This window comes from Mesoplodon bidens, assembly GCF_964165515.1.
Source record: "Mesoplodon bidens genome assembly, chromosome: 8".
Taxonomy (NCBI): Eukaryota; Metazoa; Chordata; class Mammalia; order Artiodactyla; family Ziphiidae; genus Mesoplodon; species Mesoplodon bidens.
The window spans coordinates 45231699-45258551 of NC_138165.1; the positions used below are offsets into that span (position 1 = coordinate 45231699).

Here is a 26853-nt window from a genome sequence, read left to right on the forward strand (position 1 = left end):
AGTGAACTGATCAAGATAGTAGTTTCTGGCAAGATTTGAAAGTGAAGGGAGATTGGAGCGGGAACAGCCTTGAGGTGCAGGACGGCCATAAGGCGACCGCTTAGGTAAGGCCACCCTTCAGGGCGTCCAGGTCAAGAGATTTGAGAGATAGAGGTATTCAGCTTCCCTCAGAGCCCCTGATGGAATGCCATGTCTTTGAAGGCCAGGACGTGGGGCTTTTGGTGTTCTGTGCGTGCAGGGTTGGGGATGGGCACTGGGCACTCAGTGACATGTTCACATTTTGGCTCTGTGTAAGAAATGCAGGAAAAAAAAAAAAAAAACTCGGCGGGGACGCCAAAGCAAGCAGCCCAGAGCCACCTGCCCCAACCTGCAGCCCGCATTCCCTGGATCCCGTGGCTCAGTCCCGCCGCCTGAAGGTCGTCCGGCTCGGCACAGAAGCTAGGGCCAGGCCGGCACCCTTTCCCAGACCCCGCCCCTCCGGCCGCGCGCCTGCGCCTTCCCGTGGCCTCCGTCCCGCCCCTCGCCTCCCCCGCCCGCCCGGTCGTCGCCGCCTCAGCTGCCTGAGAGGAGCTGGGGGAGGACGGTGGCCCGCGAGGCTCGCCGCAGACAACGCGGCGGCGATGTCCGCGAGTCAGGCGGGAGCCGCGGCGGCAGCGGCGGGTCCTCGCGCACGGCAGGGCGTCCTGGGCTTCGGCCTCCCTCCGGTTCCTAGGAAGCGGGCCGACGGCCAGCGCGGGAGCAGCAGCGGCAGAGACGGAGGCTCCGGCGCGTCTCTCTCCTCCCCTTGAGCCTGAGCCGGGGGAGGCCAGGCGGCCGGGGTGGCTGGAGGGGGGTCCGCTGCCCGAGAATGGGAATTCTCTTCACCAGGATATGGAGACTGTTCAATCACCAGGGTGAGGGGCTCGGGCCGAGCGCGTACGGGTTAGGGAGAGCGTCAGCCCTGGCCGGGTGGTTGGGGGTCTCCGAATACTTCCGGAGTGTGGGCGGCGCGGTGGCGCGCGCTCTCTGCGCTGGGTGCGGGCTGCTGCGGCTGCGGGCCTTGGGGCTGTTCGCTCCCACTCCCAGCTCGGGAAACTCCCGACTCGCAGCCCTTTGTCTTAGGAGAGCTTCCTAAGAAATCCAAGCCTCAAATACACCCATTGCTCCGATTTCGATTGGGAGTGGAGAGGGTTTCTTGCCTTACGTCCGACGCCCCTGAGTGGCCCCGCTTGGTCCACGTTTCAGTCCTTTTTCTTCAGCAGTTGGGTTTGCACGCCACTGAGAAATGCTGGGGTTCTCTGGGATGAAGGTTACAGGTTGTGGCCCCAGCCGCACCACTGAGCACCCGAGGATTGCAGAATGCGGTAAAACCTGAGGAATCGCTCTTGGCTTGACCAGTACATTCAGGTTTATGAGCCTGCCCTCCACCTCCACCCCGTCCTTCCCCGCTTTGGGGAGATTCTTCTGCAACCTGAGTAGTGATGGTCCTCTCTCCTTTTGCCGTATTGACATCTGTGTTTAAGGTTAAGCTTAAGGTCAGTTTCCTACTCGTGTTGCTTATTTAGAGGTTTTGGGGGGCTGGATTAAAATATGGTAAAGTGTTTCACCGAAAGCACTTAAAAATCATATCATATGAAACATTTGTTAACTGTAGGTAACGACTAAGTTACCAGGTATGGAGTGTATTATAAAGAGATGCTTAAGTTCATCTAAATTCAAACATTGCCTTGAAATGCATATCAGATTTATTGAAATTTGTTACAAAATAAGTGTAAAACTGGGGAAAGAAGGTACAATTTTAACAAAAAGATTCCATAGTCATTAAGATACGCTATAGTTACTGGTGTACTTTTGTTTCTTTTTAACTCAAGTAGTTAAGGATTCATCATCCTGGCTGTCAGTAACTTAGTTTGTGTTTTTCTCTTGTGTAAACTGGTGGTGGTGTCACAGCCCAAAGTTTTCCAGTAAAGACTTAAATGAATGGTGGCATCTAATATGTACAAGCATCCCCGCCTCCTTCGTTATCCAGCTGCTGCTGTAAGAAGGCGATGGATGGAGAGGGAGCAGAACTGGAACTTGTGATCGATCTCTAGCGTGTCTTTTAAAAATATAAAGATGATAGTGTCGATCACATGATAGTGAATGGAAGAGCAGTATTTCAAATGATTTTCAAATGATATGTAGAATTTTCATAAACTGGAGAAAGCCGGTTCTAATCTACACTGTCTCTGGCTAGCTGTTTCTGTTGAGAGAAGGGTGAGTGGGAGCCAGTCACTTAACCTCTCTGGGCCCAGGTCTCACCTAGAACAGCAGGGATCTTGACTGTGTGACTGTGGAGCCCACAAATCCTGAAAACTTAATCTGTAGGTCTTAAGAATTGAAAGTTAACATTGCTGTAATACTGGTGGTGCTTATAGTAGATAAGATCTATTCTAGTTTTTAAATCCATAATTTTGTATTATTTTTAGCAGAGCTAGTATTTCAACTCTGATGTGAAATTTAGAAAGGCTTTGCTTGTTAATTGAGCTCTAGTCCTGCAAGAAAAATTAGGTATTTCCACTTTCTATTTTGAGTCAATGATTAAAACTATTTGTCTCTGTAACTTAAGAATGAATTAGAACTTTGCCAACAGCTACTTGCCAGTAGTAAATAATGATATGTGCTTTGTTACCACTAGCAATCGCTGAGTAGTGTTCTTGTTACTTGTGTTTTGTGGTAATTTTTGACTGGACATTTATTTCAGTGTTGGGAATTAATAGTAAGAGAAATTAATGAAGTTAAGTTCTAAAAATTTAGATGTCAACATTGTGAAAATGTGAATAAACTATTTCTCTCCTGTTAAATGATGTGGTTGTTTTATCAAAAGGGTCACTTTAAAAAATATTCAGCATTAAATCTAATGTCAGGTACTTGTTGGTCTTTTTAGTTCTGTATTAAACTGGATATGTATATGTGTGTTAGATATATCTTGGATGCTTTATTTTACCTTCAGAAGATACAGAACACAGTCCTATGTTCTTTTCACATAAACTGTTGGAAGGAAGTTTTGGGGGATTACAGAATTTGCTATGCTGATGAAACAAACTGTGTAATCTCTCTCTCTCTCTCTCTCTCTCTCTCTTTATTTATTTATTTATTTGAGCTCCATTTAAAACACCTTTTTCAGTTTAAGCTTAAAATGTGAGTACACAGTGAAACCTAATTGCATATTGCTCAAACTTGAAAAAGCAGAGGTTCCGTTTAGGTGATATTTAAATCAGTAGGGTACAAACTTTGTCCTAGATGCTGTTGTATATATCATTTTTAAGTTTCTACAGTCCACCTATTGTGTGCTGGGGGACTGTTCTAGATGGTGGAGATAGACAAGGAACAAAACAAACAAGACCCCCTGCCTTTATGTGGGGAGACAGAAAATAAGCTAACTTCATCTTTATAGATAAAATAATAGCAGTTAATACTGACATGCAAGGTTAGGTTCTACATGTTTCATGCAGTTGATTTAGTCTTCACTTAATTGATTTACTCTTAACCACAACCCTGTGAGGCAGATATTCTCCCCCGTTTTAAAGGGGCAAAGAAACATTAGGTACCTTGCTTCAGGCACTACAATTAAAAGTGATAGACCTTTTAGATAGAGATTTTAACCAAGATAGTCTAGTGCCTGAGTTAGTGCTCTTGAAACAAAACAAAACAAAACTTCCTTTGTATAAGAAGGATTCGTGGGCTTCCCTGGTGGCGCAGTGGTTGAGAGTCCGCCTGCCGATACAGGGGACACGGGTTCGTGCCCCGGTCTGGGAAGATCCCACATGCCGCAGAGCGGCTGGGCCCGTGAGCCATGGCCGCTGAGCCTGTGCGTCCGGAGCCTGCGCTCCGCAAGGGGAGAGGCCACAACAGTGAGAGGCCCGCATAACGCAAAAAATTAAAAAAAAAAAAAAAAAAAAAGAAGAAGGATTCGTGTTAGATAAAAGGAAGAACTTTCAGACACTAACTATGAACTATGAAAGAAGTTGTGAAGTTTCCTCATGGATAGCCTTGTTTCATTCTTCTGATTGGTTCTTAGAAAAGGAATGATACGTTGTGAATGAGTTCTGGGCAAGCTCCCTGTGCTGCAAGACCTGGTGCTGGGAAAGCCACCTCTGCTTCTGTTGTTTTTTTCATTGTGTGGAATTCAGAAGTGTAGAAGAGTACATATAGAAGCTGAGTAGCCAAAGGGGTGAACTGTGCCTGCTATTAAAAATTTTAGCTCCAAATTCACCCTTTTTGCATGCTCTGTAGATACAGAACTGGGTCCTTTAAGTATTTTTCTCTTGCCCTTTGGCACAGTGTTAGGCTCTGTCGGTAGACGGCATTGGAGGGACCCTGAAGGAGGAGAGTGTTTTTCTTCCTGGATATGGCGTGCTGCTCAGCAGGCTCTGTCCTGCTCATGCAGTGTGGACATCTCCAGTGGCTGGCTCTTGGATTGTGTAGTGGTCAGCAGCAGCTGCTTCTAGCACCCACTTCCATTGGTCTCAGAATGGAGGCCCTCTCGATGAAGTTTTCCCCAGCATCCTAGAGGGAGGATTTCCAGAAAGATCCACTGGCAAGTTTGCTTAGGTACTTCTCTGACATTCAGTGAGCCCTGGCCTGGCCCTCAGCAAGGTCTGCATCTCAGTCCTGGGGAATTGGGGGAAGTTCTCAGCCCTAGAGGTAACGAATGCTCCGTGTATTTGTCATTCCTTTAATCTTTAGAGTTACTTCTTGTTAGCCAATCCCTCATTACTCCAATCCTCTGTAGTAGTTATTTTCTTTAAATTAAACTTTGAAATTTCAAATTGCTATGTGGTTTATGTTTCCTAATTGGATCTCTACTTTTGCCCTGTATAATTGTTGCTTTTCATTCAGCAAAGTTTTTTCCCCCTGAAACTTCACTACCATTGCTATAAATCGCAAGTTTATTTTCAAACTTTGTTTTTATTGATGATACTTTTAGATTTTGCAAATTGAATTTTTAGTATGTAGAGACTTGATCGGTTATCTCCCTTCTAACTTTTATGTCTTCCAAATCTGATTTATTTATTCATTCATAGTTTATTAAGCACAAGCTTTATTCTGGGCTCTGTGTTAAGGCCTGAGAGAACTGTAGTAAACCTGACAGAAATGGATTTTTTGCTCCATGTGAGACAGAACCCACGGGGCTTAGTAATAGTTTGGATATGAGGTGAGAATGAAGAATCAGGAGGACTCTCAGTTTATCTGCCTTAGTATTTGTAGTATTTGTGTTTTCTGGCTTTGGTATGATTCACAGAGATAGAAGCCCTCCAGGATGACAGTGACATTTCTTCTTGCTTAATTTACTGACTGGTAGCTGGTAGGATATATATATATATATATTGACTCTTAGAACCTGGCAGTAAACAGAACTGGTAGGCTGCCTGCGTATATCAAAAGGAAGTGAAGAAGGGAAACAAGCATTTTCATGACAAAACAGTAAAGTATTGATTGGGAAACTAAAGCCTAAGTGATAACTCAAAATTCCATCCAGGCACTGTGACAGTGTATAGTTGTTTTGGCTTATCTGAGAAACTGCAAGAATGCTATGGCATAGATATTCTAGAAGAACCATACTAAGCAGTAAACTTGTCATGAATCACATGCATCAAAGAGTTGGTATAACCAAAAGTTTTATTACATTTTCCCATAATAACATCTCTTTGTATACATATTATATATTCTATGGAATGTTTGTTTTGAAGTGCATTATAACAGTTTTTAGCTACAAATTTGTGTTTTTCATAGAACATTGTTCTGGTAATGAGAGACACAGGTTGGGGTGGTGAAAGAACCTAAGGATAGTCAAAGGAAGTTGATTTAGTATTAGAAAGTGTGAATAACCTAACACTATTGTTGGGGATAAACTGGCCCTTCACCACTGAGTCAGCACCTTTATCTTTGAGCCCATTGCACAATTATGTCTTAATTTTATAGTTCTCACTGTGACCCATGTGCTATGCCTTAGACTTAGGAAGCTGTTATATAGCCATTGGTGCTTTATTGTAAAAACACACAAATATTCAAATAGAGACAAGTCTTAGGAGGGAGTAGATATAAGTTGGTATTGAATGTGGCTTGTAGGAGTTTAGGTGGGGTGAAGAGGTGAAGGACCTCTGGATCATGGCCTCATTGGAATGCCCTCCAAAGAGATCTCAGACTGTTCCACAGAACATGTGGCTCCTTGGAGATTTTCTGGGTTCTGCACGTGTTTGATGTGAGACTCTTTCTTCCTCTTTTCTTTTTAAAATATTTTAACCACTAAAAAAACCCCTCATGAGTTGAAATATGTTAGCTTGCATTCACTTGATTGACTTTAGAAATCTGCTTTCTGTCTTAAGAGTTTGGAGGAATGTTTGCATATTTATGCATTTGTAGGTGACAGGAATTCATTGTGTTTGTAAAATTAAATAGAAGAGGGAGGTTGTTTCCAGTATGGACAGTGGTTTGAGTTGCTTCTTTACTACCCCTATCAACATCTCTGACACTCTTTTCTCCTGTTTACTCTCTACCATGCCAGACATGAATTCTGGCCCTGTATTGTCCACCAAACCTTCTCTCCCCAGTGTGCTTCCTTTATTTCTAGGTACTAGTGAAGAAAGACTTAACCAGACTTCACATCTTTATCTACCACAGGTTATGTTATCTAATTTCAGCTTATTGATTCTCTAGTTCATTCATTCATTCAGTGGCTGTAAAAGATGTGTCTTGAAACTGTTCCCTCCATCCTGTCCTCAGCTGGCAACTAACTTGTGTTAGGAGAAGCCGGAATCCAGTTGTGAGCCTCTTCTGCCATCTGCTTTATCTCAGTGTATGTGTGTTTATCGCACAATGGTTTGTTCACAGTAGTTTCACCTTATCATGTTCATCTTGTGGTCAAGTATGATACAGAATCTTTCTTTAGTTGTTGTTTTTTTTTTTTTTTTGCCTAGTTAGTCCTTCCTCACAGAAATGGTAGAAGAGTACTGTGTTTGAAATCAAGAAATAAGTCCAATGGGGCATGGCTAAATTAAGCAGACCACTTTAAAAAACAAAACCAGATAGGGTTTTCACCTTAAAAGCAAAGGAAGCCAGATAGTTTTTCTGCTGATACATCCTACTATTACTCAAAATACCTTTTGAAACTCCTTTTAGAATTTCTTTAGAGACACATTTAAAAATCATATCATTTAGGAATCACACCTCATTTAACAACAAAAAGGTAACATTCGTCTTAGCTGCCTTTTACCTTATGACTGAGATGATACCACGTGGCTCCCCTCCCCCTTTAAAATCAAATTCATCTTCAGAACACCATTGGGAGTGTTCAAAACAGTGTATCTCAGGCTCTGAAAGCAATGGCAAGAGAAAAGTAGCAAAATATTTTGAAAAACGGTAGCATGGTTAGAATAAGTGTTTAACCTTAAACACAGTGCTCTTGTATTTATGACAGTGCTCTTGTATTTGTGATCTCTGTGTGTATAATTCATACACACATGCATTTTTTAGTCAGTCTATAGTTATTTATCATAACTATATATATTCCTTGCCTAAATTTGTATTGTTTGCTTTTGCCCCTATTTTGTACTGTTTTTAGAGTATCATTTCTCTCATTGGTCAGAGTAATTGTATTTTCTTCCTGAGTACTGGCAAGTCTATCTAAATTTAGTCCTGCAGCTAATACATAGGGGTTTACAAAATGATGTTCCTGAAACTTAAAAATAGGTTGACGTTTTAAGAATTATATTATTAAAAATTGGTATTCAAGTGAGAAACTAAAAAAACTTTCATCCAAGTCAGCAGTCAGAGTGTAGCCCAATATGAATTCTGCTTATATTAAAATGTTTACATTGCTTGTATTACTAGAACTGAAGAAGATATCTGTCATCAAAAGGGGAATGCCTAATTTGGGGACATAGAAAAATATAGAGTCAGGCAAAATTGCCATGCCGTTGAAAAACTTCCCAGGTAAAAAGGCACCCTGCTCCAGGGACTCAGTAATCTGGCCCTGATGCAGGTATGGCCCTCCTGTGAAGATGGATTTGTCAGTCACCACAGTGTTTAACACTCCCTTTGATGGGATTCCATGCTCCCCAAGTAATCTTCTGATTTTAATTCAGTCACCCTACATACTTCTCCTTAGGCAGAAACTGCACTTGTCAGGTAGTTTCATTTTCTCAGTTCCTTCCTCCTAGTCACCTCTAAAGATGATAGACTGGGCCTGCATTTTTAAAATGACTTTTAAGAACCTGTGTAGGGGGAGCATGGTGATGTCAGTTTAGGACCCTGGTGGTTCTAAGCTGCCTGCTCTTTCTTCAAAGAAATAAGTGATTGGATAAAATGGATTGTATTAAAAATTTCTATTTACTTGATCTTCGTATTTTTGTATAACAGGAGGTACCTATGTAGCATTAGGAATTCCCCTTTATGGTAAATGTCAACTATTTGGAAAACATCTACCACCTGACTGCAAAAGCTTTTTCTTAAAGATCTCCTTACTCTTAGGTGTTATAATCCTTAGCATTTATTATTTATAGAATGAATATTAATTCAGCATTTACTGAGTACCTACCTTGTACCAGAAAAAGTTGTAGTTACTAGGAATATGAAGATGATTAGCATGTGATCTATATACTTGAAGGGTGCCTCATTAAGCTGAGGAGATTAGTGAGTGTACATTATTATAAGTGCTGTATTGGAGGTGTGGCAGAAGAGCAGGAAAAAGTGATTTTTCTTGGGAAGCTAAACCTTAAAGATTAGTAGGAATTCTTTAAATGGAGAATTGGAGAGGATAATTCCAGCACAGGTAAAAACCATGAGTAGACGTAGAGAAATGTTTGCCGTGAACATACGTGGCAGCTTATATAGGGAGAACAGCTTGAACTCCAGCTTAGATACCTGGCGGTAGTGGTGAGGGATAATAAAGCTGAAGCCTATTCATTTGGGACTGGCTTTATTTACAAGGCTGAGAACTTGTACCATGTTTTCCTGTCAAACTGGAGAGCCATCATTTAAATAAGAGAGTGGCATTATCAGCTTTATTGTTTCTAGAAAGATTACTCTAGAAACAATAGGAAGATGGACTGGAGATAGTCTGCTTAGGTACAGTAAGAGATGAGGAGGACTACAACTAGGACAGTGGCAGGAGACAGGTTTGGGATATATTTTTGAGGTAGAATAGAACTTGGTGACAAATTAGATGTTCGGGTTGAGGGACTCCAAAGGCATCTGAATTAATGGTAATACCATTAAGCAAGTTAAGTAAGATAGAATTAGGAACAGGTTTGATTATTGGGTTTTTGGTTATGCTGAGTGGCACTAGGTAGACTGGAGTTTAGGAAACATTTGGGAACATGGATTAGGAATTGTCTTTCTTGGTGGTAGGCACACCCCATGTGCTATCTTAATCATAACGTAACCCTGAAAGAGAGGTAGTGTTGTCCCTGTTTTACAGTGACGAAGCTAAGAGTTAGAAAAATAAGTCATTTGCTCAGGGTCACATAACCACATGTATTTTTCCATCTTGCTTCTGTTATCTATTACTGTGTAACAAGCCAATCATAAATTTTATGACTTAGAGGAATAATTTATTACCGTCTCTCGTGGTTCTGTGAGTTCACTGAGCTCAGTTAGGAAGTTCTGGCTTGGGGCTCATTTGATTACATTTGGATGGCAGCTAGAACTGGAGTCATCTCCAGCTCCACCTGGCTGCATATCCAAGGTGGCTTCTCTGTTTGTGTGTCTGGTGTCTCAGCTGGAATGGCTAGAACAGCTGGGGGCAACTGTGTGTCTCTCTCCACAAGATCAGGCCACGTGATTAGCCTGAGCTTCCTCACTCATGCATAGCAGTCTTGGGGTAGTCGGACTTGTTACATGGTGTCTGGCTTACCCCAGGGGGAATTTTCCTAGAACCAGGCAGCAGCTGCAAGGTGTGTGATAATCTAGGTGTGGAAGTCATACAGCGTCACTTCTGCATTCTTGTGGTTAAAAGCAAGTCATAGGACCAGCCAGGATTTAAGGGGGGAACTATATAGGGGCATGAATATCCAGAGGCCATCTTTGGAGATTAGCTTTCTCCACATACTGCTGTCTTTCAGAATAGTTTTTAGACAGCGCGGCAATAGATAGGCCCCAAGATGCCTTGTTAAAATGTGAAAGGAGTGTAAGAAGAGAACTCTGGGAAACATGAATGTTTGAAGGAAGACCCAAGGAAGAGGAGTCAGTGGGAAAAAAATAAGCATCAAGAGACAGAGGAAGAAAACTTGGGGAAAGTGATGCTTTAGAAGCCAAGGGAAGCTTCCCTGGTGGTGCAGTGGTTGAGAGTCCGCCTGCCGATGCAGGGGACACGGGTTCGTGCCCCGGTCCGGGAGGATCCCACATGCCGCAGAGCGGCTGGACCCATGAGCCATGGCTGCTGGGCCTGTGCGTCTGGAGCCTGTACTCCGCAACGGGAGAGGCCACAACAGTGAGAGGCCCGCGTACTGAAAAAAAAAAAAAAAAAAAAGGAGAAGCCAAGGGAAGAGGAAGCTGCTGCCACCATAGCTATAGGTCCTTAAATTTGGTTAGAAAGACCCTATGGTTCAAATGTACTCAGATAGCTTACAGTTGCCTTCTGCCAGCAGCTCTAAAAGGCTGCCCTTTTTTTCCCTTCCCATTCACCCCATCCCACCTATATATACCCAGTTAAGGCCTAAAATGCACATTTAGAACTTAAGTGACTTAGTTAAGTTTAGTTAGTTAAACTTAAGAACTTAAGTTTCCAGTGTGAAACATTTACACCTCAAGTCATCCATAAATTGTTGTGATTACATTTGGGATACTTTACTGAGAGTAGACTTCCATAGAGTGGAAAGAATGTAGTGCTTCTGGCTTCCTTCAGAGAGATGAGAGTTCTCTATGTAGAATGAGGGGGATAAGGAGGTCAGACCAATGGCGTACTTTGGTCTTGCTCTGATGTTCTTTCGAGTTACAAGAAGGTATAAAGTGCCATGTATTGAATTATACCATAGCTGGAAAGAATGGGTGAAATAGGAAAATTTTTAATTTTTGTTTTTGATTAATAAATCACTGGTGTTTTTCTTTTTTTCAGAACACAAAGTTATCATTGTTGGGCTGGATAATGCGGGAAAAACTACCATCCTTTACCAATTGTAAGTACTAACTACTTAAAATTTTTTATTTTATTGTTTATAGTTTTTCAGCCTGAGTGATATTTGATTAATGGAAACAATAAAAAATTATATGGAATCCAAGTTACTCTGTAAGAAGGCAGGTTGGCCATGAACCAGGAGCCAAATTTAAGCAACTGTTTCTTTTCTAGAGAGCTAGAAATTTATATGACATTGAGCATGTTGTTCAGTTGCTTGTGGAGAGTAGAGAAATATTTGTTTCTATAGTTCCCTGGAATGAATCTAGAGTGTTCCAGATAGTCCACTACCTAGCTCCACCTCTGTTTAAACCCTTCATTCACTCTTATGAGCTAGTGGAAAGGGGACATTTGGGTACAAAATATAAAAAGAGGTCATGCTGACTTATCCCTTAATTGAAAAATGTTCAAACAATCTAGCTTCCTTGCTAACTGTAATATATTTGAACTTTTTTTTCCCAGTTCTATGAATGAAGTTGTACATACGTCCCCAACAATAGGAAGTAATGTAGAAGAGATAGTGATTAATAATACACGTTTTCTAATGTGGGATATTGGTGGCCAAGAATCTCTTCGTTCTTCGTGGAACACTTACTATACTAACACAGAGGTATGTTTCTTAATATACTAAGTCGTCTATGAATATAATGCCTGGGAAACACCTTCCAGATATGAACTCTTATAGCTCATCTTTTTGAAATATCACAGTATGTTAATATAAGTAGAGTTTAAACATAGTGGAATCTTTGATCCCCTCTTTCAGGGTCAGGGTCATTGTTATGTATATCCATTCTCATTGAACCTCTGTAGGGAGAATTGGTGATTGATTAGTCTGATTTTATATTGTTCCTAGAGCTTGCCTTATGTACTTGTTTTAATAAAGAATTCCATTTCACAGTTTGTAATTCCATTTCTCTCTTACTATTTATTTGTGTCTGCATAGAGGAAATCCTAGTTAGATGAGAGGGCTCTGACGGTTTGAATTCTTGGCCAGAATTTTACTATGCGTTTTCTTTTATGCAATACAATTGCACATTAAAGAATTCTTTTTCTTTTGATTATAAAGCAATTTAGACATAATCATGTGTTTTATTTACATATTATTTGCCGAGAGAAAATTTCTGACGTTTGAGAGCTTCACTGTATAGACCTCATAAGATGAAAGGCTGTGATAGTTGTTCTTGTAGTGCTGATTATAAGTTAATAAATCTCCAAATGTATATACAGATGAATATTATGTCAGTAAGACACTATTAAGTGTCTCTAATGACTTGATCCCCTAACACTCCATTAAGCATTTAATTATGTCTTTTGGAGAAGGAGGAGTATATATAATTAGTATTCCTATATAAAATGCTGCAGGTATCGAGTTCATGGCAACACCTTGAAAATTAATAGCCTTGTTAAGAAGGCTTGGAGTAGAACAGGTGTTATAGTGATGAAACCACGTATCAGTAAGGTCTCAAGTGAGAGAAGAGGGAAAGTAGCAGTTCTGTTATCCTTCTGCATTATGGTTGATGAAATCTGAAGAATAGAAAAGATCCTGAAAATTACTGAGGTTTATTTGGAAATGAAAAGCTAGTTCTAAACAATAAATAGCACATACTAATAATAGGCAGTCAGAATTAACTTGGGCATAACAAATGCCATCATAAAGCAACTATATTTGCTCCTGTTTCCCTGGTGCCTTTTGGTGTTCATGGAATTGAAGAAGAGGCACACTGTAGCTCAGCCCTGCACAGCTCCTTTCCAGTCTTTGATTGCATCTGGTCTCATCGTCAGTTCAGGAAAGAGTTGTGCCACTTATATAAGGAAGAGAGCATGGTTTTTGATATAGATTTATTCTTTCAATTTGTTGATTTTTTTTTAATTGATTTCTTTAACTGTCACATTTATTCTCATATGCATGCCCTTTTAGATTTTTTTATTAATTAATTTATTGGTTTTTATATCTGGCTGTGTTGTGTCTTCATCGCTGTGCGCGGGCTTTCTCTAGTCGTTGCTGTGCGTGGACTTTCGCTAGTTGCGGCGAGCGGGGGCTACTCTTCATTGCGGTGCATGGGCTTCTCACTGTCGTGGCTTCTCTTGTTGCGGAGCACGGGCTCTAGGCGCGCGGGCTTCAGTAGTTGTGGCACATAGGCTCAGTAGTTGTGGCTGGTGGGCTCTAGAGCACAGGCTCGGTAGTTGTGGCGCCTGGGCTTAGTTGCTCCAGGGCATGTGGGATCTTCTCGGACCAGGGCTGGAACCCATGTCCCCTGCATTGGCAGGCGGATTCCCAACCACTGTGCCACCGGGGAAGCCCTCTTTTAGATTTTTAAATTGACATTAATAAATAATGTCTGTCTGGAAGTAACTTAAATTTAGGATCATATTTTTGTCTTACTGACTTATGGTGCAAATAGGCCCATTAACATTCAAGATATTAATTTAGAAAACAGACATGTTACATATTGGTTAGAATATTAGCAGAGTATTCTAAAAGAATGATAACATCATATTGTCTTTTACTTTCTCTTAAAAATTAGTAAATATGTTTGAATTAAGGATCAGACCTTTAGGCTTCACAATGTATAGCGGGTATCTCTGGTTTTCCAGTAATACCATACCATAAGGTTCTAATTTCTTGATAGCTGTTAGCCTGTAAATCAAATAAACACTTGATAAATTTTACAAATATCAAATTATGTAATCACTAATGATTTTTTTTTTTGGAATTTTAGTTTGTAATAGTTGTTGTGGACAGTACAGACAGAGAAAGGATTTCTGTAACTAGAGAAGAACTCTATAAAATGTTAGCCCATGAGGTAAGTAGGATTCTGGCATTAGATGTATGGGGGTGGGATATTTCTATCACCTTTGTACTTTCTACTTTCTCATGAGCATACTATTTCAAATTTTTAAAAAAATTCTTTATCTGCTGGCCATGCCTGCTTTATAATTTTGACACTTCCCAACTTGGAAGCGTATCTGGAAGCAGCAGAAAGATTGAGGAGTCAGTTGTAGTCTTTTAATTCCGTTTATCTTAGATAAATTTGGTCTAGAAGTTTTCCTGGCCAAAAAGACCTAAGTTGACTTTCATTTTGCATTTTAAATAGATTAATTATACAGACGATTATCATTAGAAATGAGATTTTACAGTGTCAGGGACACACAGCGAGTCTTGATTGTAACTCAGTTATCTGACTAATATTTAAATTTGTTGCTCATAGGTCTCTGATATTGTTTCTTTAACTGAACAAAACTGTTATAACTAGCCACATTTTTTTAGTCCTTGAGAAATATTGCTGGTAGCATAATTTGAAAATTATATAAACTGAATAATATAGTCAGTAATGATAATAGTAACTATAAAATCATATAATATTTATAATACAGTCATATCTCTCTATCAGCAGTTTTGGTTCTAGGATGCCCAAGGATACCAAAATCTGAGGATGTCCAAGTCCCTTGTATAAAATGGCGTAGTATTTGCATATAACCGGTATGCGCATCCTCCGGTATACTTTAAATCATCTCTGGATTACTTATAATACCTAATACAATGTAAATGCTATGAAAACGTGCAGCAAATTCAAGTTTTGCTTTCTTGAACATTCTGGAACTTTTTTTTCCTGAATATTTTCAGTCTGAGGTTGGTTGAATCTGTGAATGCAGAACCCACGGATAAGGAGGGCTGACTGTAGTGGCAATTGATTATTTTTGTATGCCTTTTATTGCAGATGTTACTTTCTCAACTCAAAGGTGGAAATAGAAAAGTTAATATTCAGTGGAATTTTAATAAACCTTAAGAAAACTGGGATATCTTTGTAATGAAGTTTTATATTAATTTTAATATTGATTCAATGATTTGCTTTTGAGATTTTCATTAAGAATTTTGGTATGTTTCAGATGTAAGGAAACTTAGTAAAGTGGTTACGTAAACTGAAGTTTCTGTTTTGCTTGTGGTGATCATACCTACCAAGATGCACCTTCCCCTGTTTTGGACTGATTATAGCAGTTGTGCTAAACCCTTTGGGGTTTTTTAAAAAAAACACATCTTGCCTTTGTACATGTATTTAACAGCTTTCAGTTCTAGTTTGAGAAACAGTAAGCAATAAAAGAGGCAGGGGGCTAAGGATTTTTTTTAATTTCCCCTTTGCATATTACAAGAATGTATCATTCTTCATTTTATACCAAAGGGTTATTTTATTGTTGGTTTATGAAGACTTTAGAAAAAGAAAAATAAGACACAAAGTGTATTTGTCTCTTGACTATATTTTTTACTCTGTAAACAGGTAGCCTCCCTGTTTGATTCTTACTCTAATTGGCCAGTATGTAGGAGGATCAGTATTATAAAAAGCCCAATAGTAGGGCTCAAACAAAGTCATTGAATTTTATAAGTTGGATCATTAACTTGGATAGATCAATTAACCTCATCTGTTATGGATTAGTACGCTGAGGCCCAGTAGTTTATGGGACTTGAATTTAGGTATTCGCGTCATTCAGGCTCTTTGCTAGGAAAAAAAAAATAAAAGCCAGAAATAGGGCCTAGTTGGAAAGTGAAAGGAGAAGGGATGAGATTACCAGAGAAGCAGGGAATTACAGATGAACTTGGGAGCTAGAGTAAGCCACTTAATAGGGTCAGGAAGAGCCAAATAGACAGTTCTGGAGAGGGACATCCGGATCAAGGATGAGAATGTGTGAAAAACAAATTTTGGCATGGGTTAGTCAGATGTTTCTTGCATACCACAAAAACCAACAGTCGTATTATCATCATCAATAATGATTCTTTCTATGTATTACTAAATACAAAGCTATAAAACATTTAAATACATTTCTGAAAGCTTCATCTTAAATGAAGCATAAAACTTTGAAGCTCATGAATTTTTAAAAAGTTCCAAAGACAAAAGGATAGATGAATTTTATTCAGAATGACTCAACTTCTAGGAATTATCTTCACAAAGGAAGCTTTGCGAAACAAACTGACAACTACATATGGCATATAGAAGATGCTAAATCAGTATGCCTTGCGTGTGCTGTTATTCATTTTCTTTTTTTTTATTTTTTTTATTAGTTTCTGCTTTATAACAAAGTGAATCAGTCATACATATACATCTGTTCCCACATCCCTTTATTCATTTTCTTGACTAAACTAAAAAATATTTTTAGACTCTGAAGAACAGAAGTTGATATGTAGCAGAAGTATGTAGCAGAAGTTTTTCAAAGTGTTTAAAATGGGTGATGTACGAAAGATCACCGCTGTTTACCTTGTACTTTGACCTCTTGTTAAGTCAAGTTGAACAGCCTTAACCCAATGTATCTCTTTTCTACTATTATCATAATGCATAATTGGTTGTGAGGTTATTTAATAAAAAGTAAAGGAAGATTTTCTTTCCTCTCTTCCTAAATATTTAAAAGTGGGTAATATAGCTTAAAAAATCAAGAACCTTAAATAAAAAAATTTGAGCTTGTGAAATCTAGAAAAAGTATATTCAATATGGATGTTTTTTCTTTTCTTTTTTTTAGACCTTTTAGTAAATGACTTTATTTCTTATGTTTTCCAATTTTCAGTCCAGAGCCTTCTCCAAATAATTTTGTTACTAAAAGTGATGAAGATAGGTTACTTGTAAATAAAATAGCATAAACTATGTGTCCTAACGTGTGCCAAGTATTTCTGTTGTCAGATATTTCTAAAGTGTGTTCTCTGAACATGCCAGCGTTAGCAATCCTGACCTATATAAAAGATTTCAACACACACTGGCAAGAGATAGTGAAACCTAGACGATAGGAAGATAGGAATTAAATCCCATGGAAAGTCCACCTACTCAATGATTCAGCCATATATCAACTATTGATAACTGTTCCATGTTCTGATTAGGATAAGAGAAAAAATATCCATATACTTGATAATGTATATGTGCACTAGTTATAGTTCTTCCCTTCAAATTTTTGCCTTATATAAATAGACAGATGAACTGAACTATAGGTGGAACAAATTGAATAGGAGCTCTTAAAACTTAATGTTCTAGAGTATCCCTTTCTGACCAAGCTATTCAGGTAACTCTGTCCTTATCTGTAGCGGTGTAGTTGCCATCCTGCAGAGGGCACTGTAACTAAGTCAGCCCCCTTTGTTATATAAAGCATATTGCAGAACTCCTTTTCACCAAATAAGAAATTTACTACTTATATTTTTTATTTGCATCAGAAAGAATCAAAGAAGTCATCGAAACTCTGTTCTAACAAGAGTAAAATAATGTGGAGCAATGTCAGTTTAAACCTACTGAACACTTTCTTGCTTCAAACACACATACACATGATTGAAACCAAAATATTCCACTAAGATCCCTAAGAAGAAGGTGGCATTCAACACAGCTGGGAAAACTTGCAGACATAGCACCAAAACCTTAGTTTTCTCAATATCTCTTAAAATATATAGGCAGAATTTTATGAGAGTTTAATCCACTTGTTGAGTGCATCTATCATAGTTCCTCAGTCCAGGATCCACGAATGGACTTTAGGATATCTATTAACACCCTAAAATCATACATAAACTTTTTTTGGCATAAACATATATACATTTTTATGAGGGAAAGGTTCATAACTTTCCATAGATTATCAAGGAAGCTCCCGGCTGTAAAAATGGTTGAGAGAGGGAGAGGTAGAGTACAGCAAAAGGGGACATAGAACCTTTGGTCTGCTTTGTGAGTAGAGTGTTACATCAGTCATTTGGGGGCATGCACAAGGGTAAAGCTAATCCTCATTTGCAGAGCAATAAGTGAACTAACATTTGTTGAACTGTCACCAAACCCAGGTACTGAACTGGGTGCTTTAAATGTAGTAATTCGTTCATTCAAACTACATCCCCAGGAGGTAGGTGGTGGTCTCAGCATTTTACAGATGAGGGGCAACAGCTATAGTAGGAAGATGTCAGCTCAAACCTGGCTCTATTATTGAGTAGTTATGTGACTCTGTATGAGTTACTTAGATCTGAGTCTTAGTTTCCTCATCTGTAAAATGGGAATAGTAAAGCCTATCTTGTAGCAGTCTTGTGAGGATTAAAGAGATTTTATTCGGGAAATGGTTAGTATCATGGGTGACTTGCTCAGATTAGATACTTAATATATGTTAGTTATGAGGAACAGATTCAGAAAAGTTAAAGAACTTGCCTCAGAGTCAAAGCATAGAAGTGGTAGAATTGGGAAATTTGGTAAGTTTAATGGTAGTCTAAGAAGGCCCTATCAAATATTCAAATCTAACACATCTTCATGGACAAAGAAGAGCTAGATCTCAGAAGATGAATAAGATTGGTTTAGGTTAGCACCTTCCAATTGAGAAAAGTCCTAAGGCCTAAGGCGTATATTGTATATAATGAGTTAGTTTATTTCCTAAATAAACTGGGAAGAAGGTTGTAACTTTAGGTATAGATACCTATACCTAAAGTATAGAGTGGGGTAGAATTTTGAAAAACTCTTGAGTCCCATGCTAAAGAGTAGTTCTTAGTAGCCATAGAAGCCTAGTTTTAGGTTGGGGAAAGGGTTAGTTAGATATGTATTAAATTGGAAGATGTGACTGTTTGTTAAATTTAGCACTTAGGACCATAAAAGTGTAATCTAGGAATGTAAGAAATATGTAAATCCATACAAGTATAGATTGATTTATTTAAATGTGTTCAGTTTGATGTTTACTTTCCGTCATAAGAGCTATGAGATACTTTTATGTCAAGTAGTTGAGAAATTCTAGGTTACAAAGTTTATCAAATATAATCTGTTAATTAAATTGGAAAATGTATGAAAAAAATGAACTGGCCCTTACAGTTTTGTTTGCTTTTATAGGACCTAAGGAAAGCTGGTTTGCTGATCTTTGCTAATAAACAAGATGTTAAAGAATGCATGACTGTAGCAGAAATCTCCCAGTTTTTGAAACTAACTTCTATTAAAGATCACCAGTGGCATGTCCAGGCATGCTGCGCTCTTACTGGCGAGGGGTAAGATGTCTTCTTCATGAATAGCATGTACTTAACTTTGAAACATGTATTTCTTTTTAAAATCAAATATTTAAGGTTACCATGTACAGAACTTTGTAAGGGAGAGATGTAAGACATAGTCCATGTCTACAGTGAGAGAGATTTTAGCTTGGTTCTATAAAGAATTAAACACAACATACACAGAATACACATAAACATACTGAACTAATGCATGTGAGCATATGGATGATAGAGTTGCTGTAGGAATTCTGAGAAATGGGCTTGTCATGAGTCTGGAGAAGTCAGGAGATAGTTCCTGCACTGGTGGTGCGACTTACAGTCTAAGAAAGGAACTAACACTTGCTGAGAGTGTCCTTGCCTTTACTGCTCTCTATAGACTGTTTCATTTATTCCTAACAATCATGTAGACCAGTTGTTCTTAATTCACATTTTATGCATAAAGAAGCTGAAATAGAAGAAGATTTGCATGTGGGACTAGTGTGCGGATATGCCATCAGTGCTGTCAAGAGGGAGTTGCTGCACTTAAAAAAAATAAAAGAGTTAGAATTGGAGAGAGTGTGGCATGAGGGGGTGCCTGCAGTAGAATTTTGCCCATGTCTAATGCCCAGAGATGAAAGGATTTCAAGAAGGCAGTGGTTGTTAGCATTGTTATATGTAAGATATATAACATAAAATAATCTATACGTGGCATAGATAGATAGTGTCAGTAATTCAATATTTGGTTTACTCTTCACTGTGGTCTTAAAAGGAAGGGAATTTCTGCCACTTCAGGTAAACTCACGTATCTTTGCCACAAGCTTCTGCCCTTTCCTGACACCTAAAGAACTTCAACCCCAAATTTAAGACCTTTATTTAGAAGCCTTCATGTGTATATTTAAAAGCAGAGAAAAAAAAGAATTAAATTGGGGGGCTTCCCTGGTGGCGCAGTGGTTGAGAGTCCACCTGCCGATGCAGGGGACGTGGGTTCGTGCCCTGGTCCGGGAAGATCCCACATGCCATGGAGTGGCTGGGCCCGTGAGCCATGGCCACTGAGCCTGCGTGTCTGGAGCCTGTGCTCCGCAACGGGAGAGGCCACAACAGTGAGAGGCCCGCGTACCGCAAAAAAAAAAAAAAAAAAAAAAGAATTAAATTGGAGTTGAAGCTGAATCTTAGGGTAATAGAAGCCACTGTTACCTGATTACAGATATTTGGAAAAGCATAATTAGATCCTCAAAGAAGCAAATCTGTTCATTAAAAAAAAAAATCAGACAATACCAATTGTCCACATACTTAGTTAAGTAAAAATATCTTTTACATATTTCTTTGTCGAATAGTTTAATGCATGTCAAGATGCATATATAGATACAGGTATATCTTTATATATTATCTTTGTCTATCAAAGGTCTTTAGGCGAAAGCACTGATTATAATACTAAATTTGACAGCAAAGACAAATCATCTAGGATTGACAAAAGATTTAACTTACATACTTTGAGTAATTGTGTGGAAAATATATCATTAGTTAGGATACATATGAACTCTGGCAGTTTTATTTTTAGAAGGGGACATCAACAGATGGTGGTATCTTTTCAATTTGGGGTTTATGTAGACTTCCATTTGCAGCAGTTGGCAAGTGGAAATGTTTGGTTTGAGGGGTACTGTTGTTTCCCTGTGCAGTCTGACCACCTTGGTCTAAATTCTTGGTTTTAGTATTGGTGACATTTTGACTCCCATCTCTGCCATTTGCTAACCTATCTAAGCCTGGGCTTCCCTCTGGGAAGGGTTCTGGTCTTAGTGTTGTGAAGATTAATGAAGATAATGGATAGTAAGTGCTTAGCGCAGTTTCTACTTTGCTGTTAAGTAACTACTATACCTTTAACAGTTTGGAATTAAATAATTTACTCACCTATTATTCTTATTATTTTATATCATTTCCTATGAGTAGTTTAAAAATAAGGAATCGAGTAATAGCAGAGAAGTATGGACCAACACCAAAACAACCATTTATTTACCTCATTGCCCTTTTTTCCCTTCTATTTCTATCATCTTTTACATTGTTAGACTGCTATACAAAAATCTGAGTTCTGGCTTTTTAAATATTAATATAGTAGCACAGTTTCTCATATCTATAAAAGCTCCTTGTAGATAACGGTTAATGCTTCTTAACAGTCCTTCATTTTCTTATAAAATTATATGTACAGCCATTTCTCTCTTACTAAACATTTAGATTCTTTTACTACAATGAATATCTCTTTCTGTATTTTGGATTATGCTCAATTACCCGTTGTTCAGTGGTAACTGGTGTTAGTGATATGAGATTTTATTTCCTTCAGATTTTTAAAATATATAGGTGTAACATAAATATTGTGTGCATACTTTGTTTTAACAACTCTACTATATATTTAATATCCTGTCATTTCTACTTCATTTATATCATGAGCATTTTTTAAAAATAAATTTATTTATTTTACTTATTTATTTTTGGCTGAGCCGGGTTTTTGTTGGCGGCGTGCGGGCTTTCTCTAGTTGTGGCGAGCAAGAGCTATTCTTCATTATGTATGAGCTCCTCATTGCGGTGGCTTCTCGTTGAGGAACACGGGCTCTAGGTGTGCAGGTTTCAGAAGTTGTGGCTTGCAGGCTTTAGAGCGCAGGCTCAGTAGTTGTGGCACACGGGCTTAGTTGCTCTGCAGCATGTGGGATCTTCCCGGACCAGGGCTCGAACCCGTGTCCCCTGCATTGGCAGGCGGATTCTTAACCACTGCGTCACCAGATAAGCCCCTATATCATGAGCATTTTATCATATTGTAAAATAGTATTTGAAAGGAAGTTTTTAATATTTCATCATATGAATGTTCCATAATTTGTTAAATTTTTCCTCTATTGCCAGACATTTAAATTTTACTTTTTCCTATTAAGAATGCTTTCATGAACAGTCGAAATACATAAACCTGTCTTTATCTCTGATTATTTTTTAGGATACATTTCTGAAAGTAGAAAAAGGGGTAGAGTATTGATATTTTAAACATTTTTGATACTTCTTGCTAAATTACTTTCTGTGGGCATTCACTGTGTAATTATTGAGCTCCTTGTATGTGTCAGGCAGTATTCTAGGCACTAGAGACATAACAGAACCAAAAATATATGGATATACTCTGTGAAAGTATGGCTTCACCACAATAGCACCAACATTGAATACTACTGATTTTTTAATCTTTGTTTAGGTAGATGAAAAATGATATCTTCTTTTAGTTTGCTGTTCATAGCTTTTTAGTTCATAGCTAAAATATCTTAGTTAATCAAGATATTTTATTTTCTTTATAGATTATGCCAAGGACTTGAATGGATGATGTCACGACTTAAGATTAGATGATCTCTACTGACCTATTCTCATAGACTTTGTATAAATGAAGTGCTGGACTTTACCTGAAAGCTGCAAAAATTAATGGTTTAGATATATTTATAATAAACTGATTTAAACAGTTAAACTTTTTCTATAAGAAGAAAAATTAAGACCACTTGTTTGAAAACAAAGATGAAGTCTCACCTCTCCATCTGCTTTCTCATTAGTTCCTTCCAAAGCAAGGTCTTAAAGCTGTGATGGACATTTTTCTCATAAAGAATCCTCTCAGGACATTGTGTAGCCTGTGGTAAGTACAAAGGGAGAGGAGGATATTTTTAACTTTAAGAGCTTTATTATCAAAAGTATTTTGCATAGGGTTGTGTAGGTATTGTGTATATACCTCAAATTCGAGTTAATGGCTTTGATTTATGTTCTTAAAAAAAGGAAATAACACAAAAATTAATAATATCCTTAGTTATAATCATAATGAGATGAGTACTGGCATTGGTGGTAAGTGCCATTTTGTACTTCCCCTATGTTCTCCGTATCATACTAACCAACCCCCAAATCATTGAGCTGCTGTTAAAAAAGAAAGGAAAAAAAAGAAAGGAAAAAGCTTGACATTGTGTACCTAATTTTTTGTTGACCAAATCACATACATGGAAACATGTAGTCCAGCTGAGTGAAATATCTGTCATATTCTTGACTTAGTATTACTAATGGGCAGAATTGCACATTGAGCAGTCACCAGATTGCTCCCTTTACTGGACCTTATGTCATCTAAATTTACTGAGTAAATTGTTAATCTATTTTCAGTTAATCATTAATGTGATTAAAATTATCAAGTGATTTTTTTCAGCATTAATTGGAAACTGTTGCATGAAATATGTCTACCCAGAGAAGAAGTATCACACTATAAATATTATCAAATAATTTAGCTACAGTCTTCTTAGATATTAAATTATATGTCAGGCATTTAAAAGTCAATTTAAGATGAAAAGTAAAGCATATTTTCTAAGCAACAAAGATAATTTCTTAATTTGAAAGTTTCTCATTTCTTAACTTAGGAGTTGGGATAGTTTGAGGGCTTTTTTTTGTGTCTGTAAGTTTTCCTCTATCATCTTAAACCACATGAATGCATTGTTTGACAATTACAAAATACGAATCCTTTTTAATGTTTTTAAGAATTTGGTTTAAATATTGATCAACATAATGTATTATTTTTACTAAGAAGTAAGTTGGCCCCAAAACCTTTTACGTTTGCTAGGGTTTTTTTGGTTTTTTTTTTCCGGCATCTGAAAATCTAAGGTATTTCTGTTATAAATGTAAACAAACTTATCCTAGATGTGTTAAAACATATTCTTGGGTACTCTGTTGGTATATCTTTCATGCCCTGAAAATCTGGTGACTGATCCCAAACTGGCATGTTTTAGAATATTCAAGAAAAACAAACTACTTTTAGTACCAACCTTTTCAATTTCAAAGATTTTGATGAGAAATAATAGTACATACTATAAGTATTGACAAAACTTTGAAAGTTCCTTTCTATAAAATATAAAATGCTCGTTATATAAATCCAAGTCAGGCATGGGAAATCAGCGTTTAAAATTAGATGTTTTGTGTTTTATATTTATATTATAATGTTCAAAATGCAAGTATAACATTTTAATATTTGTCAACTTGCTTTTACAAAAGTAAATCCTAAATTACTAAGCTCTATTTGTTCATATGTCCTCATACTTTTTCAAATCACTGTAAGAAATTGCTTGTATATTAAAAACCCAAATCTATTTTGTTGATGTTGCAGTGTCATCAGAGACAAATATTCTGTAAAGTAGCCCAGCAAATCCACACCTTTTATCCTTTTTGTCTTTTAATTTGAATAACCATGGTTTAGTCCCTTGAATTGCTGCCACATCAGTTCAACAGTATACCAGCACATTCCCTTGTCATCAAGGTGTTAGCCAAAATTTATTCTTTTTTTTTTTCAAGATTTATTCTTAATTGGATGTTTAAAGCATGTACTACATTGTTACAGTTGGTTTAGTAATTGACATGGCATCATGAGAATGCATGAAATCTTTTACCACATTTATGAAACATGCTTTTTTTGTTATATTCTACCCTCCAGGCCAAGCATTAGAAAAAAGGTGGTACCTTTATACTTGTGCATAAAACCAAAATTACAATGGGAAAAAAATTTTTTAATTTGTGTATGAAAATACATCGAAATTATTGTAACAGTATTACTTCCAAATAACATGGACAGCCTCATGAATAGTCATGTTGGTGATTTATATGTAGTTTTTAAGTGGAATTAAGCAAAGGGCAATGCTTTTGGTTTTTTAATATGCTACTTTTGGGTGTAAACAAACATTTTATTTAGGGTTATTACGCTCAGCTTTGAAAAGAACAAAGCCTCATACCTCTGTACATGTGGCTGTATTTAAATATCCTATGTTTGATACTAATTTTGAAAGTTATGTAACTTCTCTTGATATCTTGGTAAAAGTAACCATATTGCTATACACATTTAAATATGTTTAATTTTGTCATATTGCATTTAGGAAGTATATCTTACACAGTCTAATAAGGATTCTTGTTTGAAAGTTTTCAGTTCTATCTTCTTTGGCCCTCATGGATGGGCAAAGAATACATTGAAGGCAGGTAGTTTGGGAGGCAGGGGAAAGTGGGTAGGGAATATGACATTTTGCCTTAAGAATAAAAAAGTGCTTCAGCGCTGCTGTCTGGCATTTTTAATGCAGATAAAGTGATTTTAGAAGCGTGGCATGGAATTGAAAAGAGTTACTGTTTTCTGGCCTTCAAGAAGTGCCTAGTAGGTAGTGACAGTGAGATCACAGAGAAGTGCAGTGCACTGAGGAAGGGCTGGAAGTCCCTGAGATGTTCTTTTCTTTTCTGTCTGAGTGTATAGTATTAAGATATCTAGAAATGGGATTCTGTTGTCCCCTCTCAGAGGCACTTTACATCTCTTGCTGTGACTACAGCAACCACATACAGTACAGACAACCTCAAAATTTGTTTATATTAGTGCACATAGAAAAACTGTAGACAGCTTTCTAGTTTTCTCTGCAGGCATTTTTGGGAATATATCTGTAGTGTGTTCTACTTTGTATATAGTGGGTAGTAACACATCCCAGATTATCTGTGGACTTTGGAGTCATCTCTCAGTTACCCAGTCGTTTCCTGGAATGAATCCATCTTTCAAGGCTGGGTAGAGACAAGGTTTCTTTGCATGACTTAACTTTGAACCCTCCCACTGTCCAAATATAATCTGGAACTTCTTGCTTTAGGATTGGCTTTCCCATAGCTCAGCCATCCCCTGCTCTCCGGTATCTTCATTGCCCATCAACGAAGATATGTTATCTTGGTCCTGGAGATATTCTAAACTTTACCCACATCCACTGTTCTCCAAACTACTAGTTTCTAAGTTGGTTCTCTGGTTCTTTGCTATCCTCCACTGGCTTGATTCATTGATTTGCACTTTGCTCGTTAGAGAGTATTATCAGAGTTGTTGAGTACATCACAATACTGGCTTGCTGTATGCACAGCACATAAATACATACCAGCAGTAGAGTCCTTTAAATTATACTCTATTTAACATTTTAATACTTCTTAATTTTAGCTTCTCACACTGAAAGGTAGATTCAGAAAGATAAGAGAACTACCTAGACTGCCAGCTCCTTGAGCTACTACTTAGACTTGAAAGGGATTAAGTTATATGTGTGTTATCTTCCCATTACCAAAAATGAGTTTTGAGGAATAAAAGACGCCAGACCAAATTCATATGTAGTGTTTAACCTGAAGACATCCCCACATCCTTAAGACTGTAGACCACATTCCATTTTTTTCCCTCATGTTTACTTAAAGAACAAAGATAAACATTAGCTGTCTAAAGGAATTAGTAATGAGAAGCCTATCTTTACAAAATAAACGTGTTGAAATGGACTTTAAAAAACATCAAAATTATCAATCACCATGTATTGACACTATAGATGCAGACATAATATAGACAATACTTTTTAAAGTTCCACTTATACAAAAAATAAAACTTCTATATCATGCTCCCTCAAAGAATGTACGATAATTTTAAGAACAGAATGGTGGAGTAAAGGAAAGAAAGAGAGAATTTAAAAACCTTGGATGCTAAAAAGTGACTGCTTCTATTAAATCCTAAAATCGTGTGTGGGATTGTGAAGAAATTGTAACAGGATACAGTTGGATTAATTATGCAATATTTCTTATTGAATGTCTAGCCCTTGTGTATTGTTCTAAAAACTAAAGTTTGAATCTTATGGTCTTGCTTGCTAGATATTGTGTTCTTTGGTAGAAAATTCCCATAGTCTGTACTCAACAAGTGCCTAAAACTGATTTGTGTTGATTTTTAAGTCCATCTAATAAATTATACATGTTTTCTATGGTA

At 37.7% G+C, this 26853-nt stretch overlaps 1 protein-coding gene across 1 annotated transcript; it reads left to right on the forward strand.

Moving 5' to 3' along the window:
- Positions 1 to 532: 532 nt before the first annotated feature.
- On the forward strand, positions 533 to 26853 carry ARL5A (ARF like GTPase 5A). Its single transcript, XM_081242225.1, has 6 exons — positions 533 to 893; positions 11075 to 11135; positions 11594 to 11741; positions 13852 to 13935; positions 18943 to 19094; positions 22394 to 26853. Exons 1-6 carry the CDS (start codon positions 848 to 850, stop codon positions 22440 to 22442), a joined length of 540 nt encoding a protein of 179 aa, XP_081098351.1. The 5' UTR covers positions 533 to 847; the 3' UTR covers positions 22443 to 26853.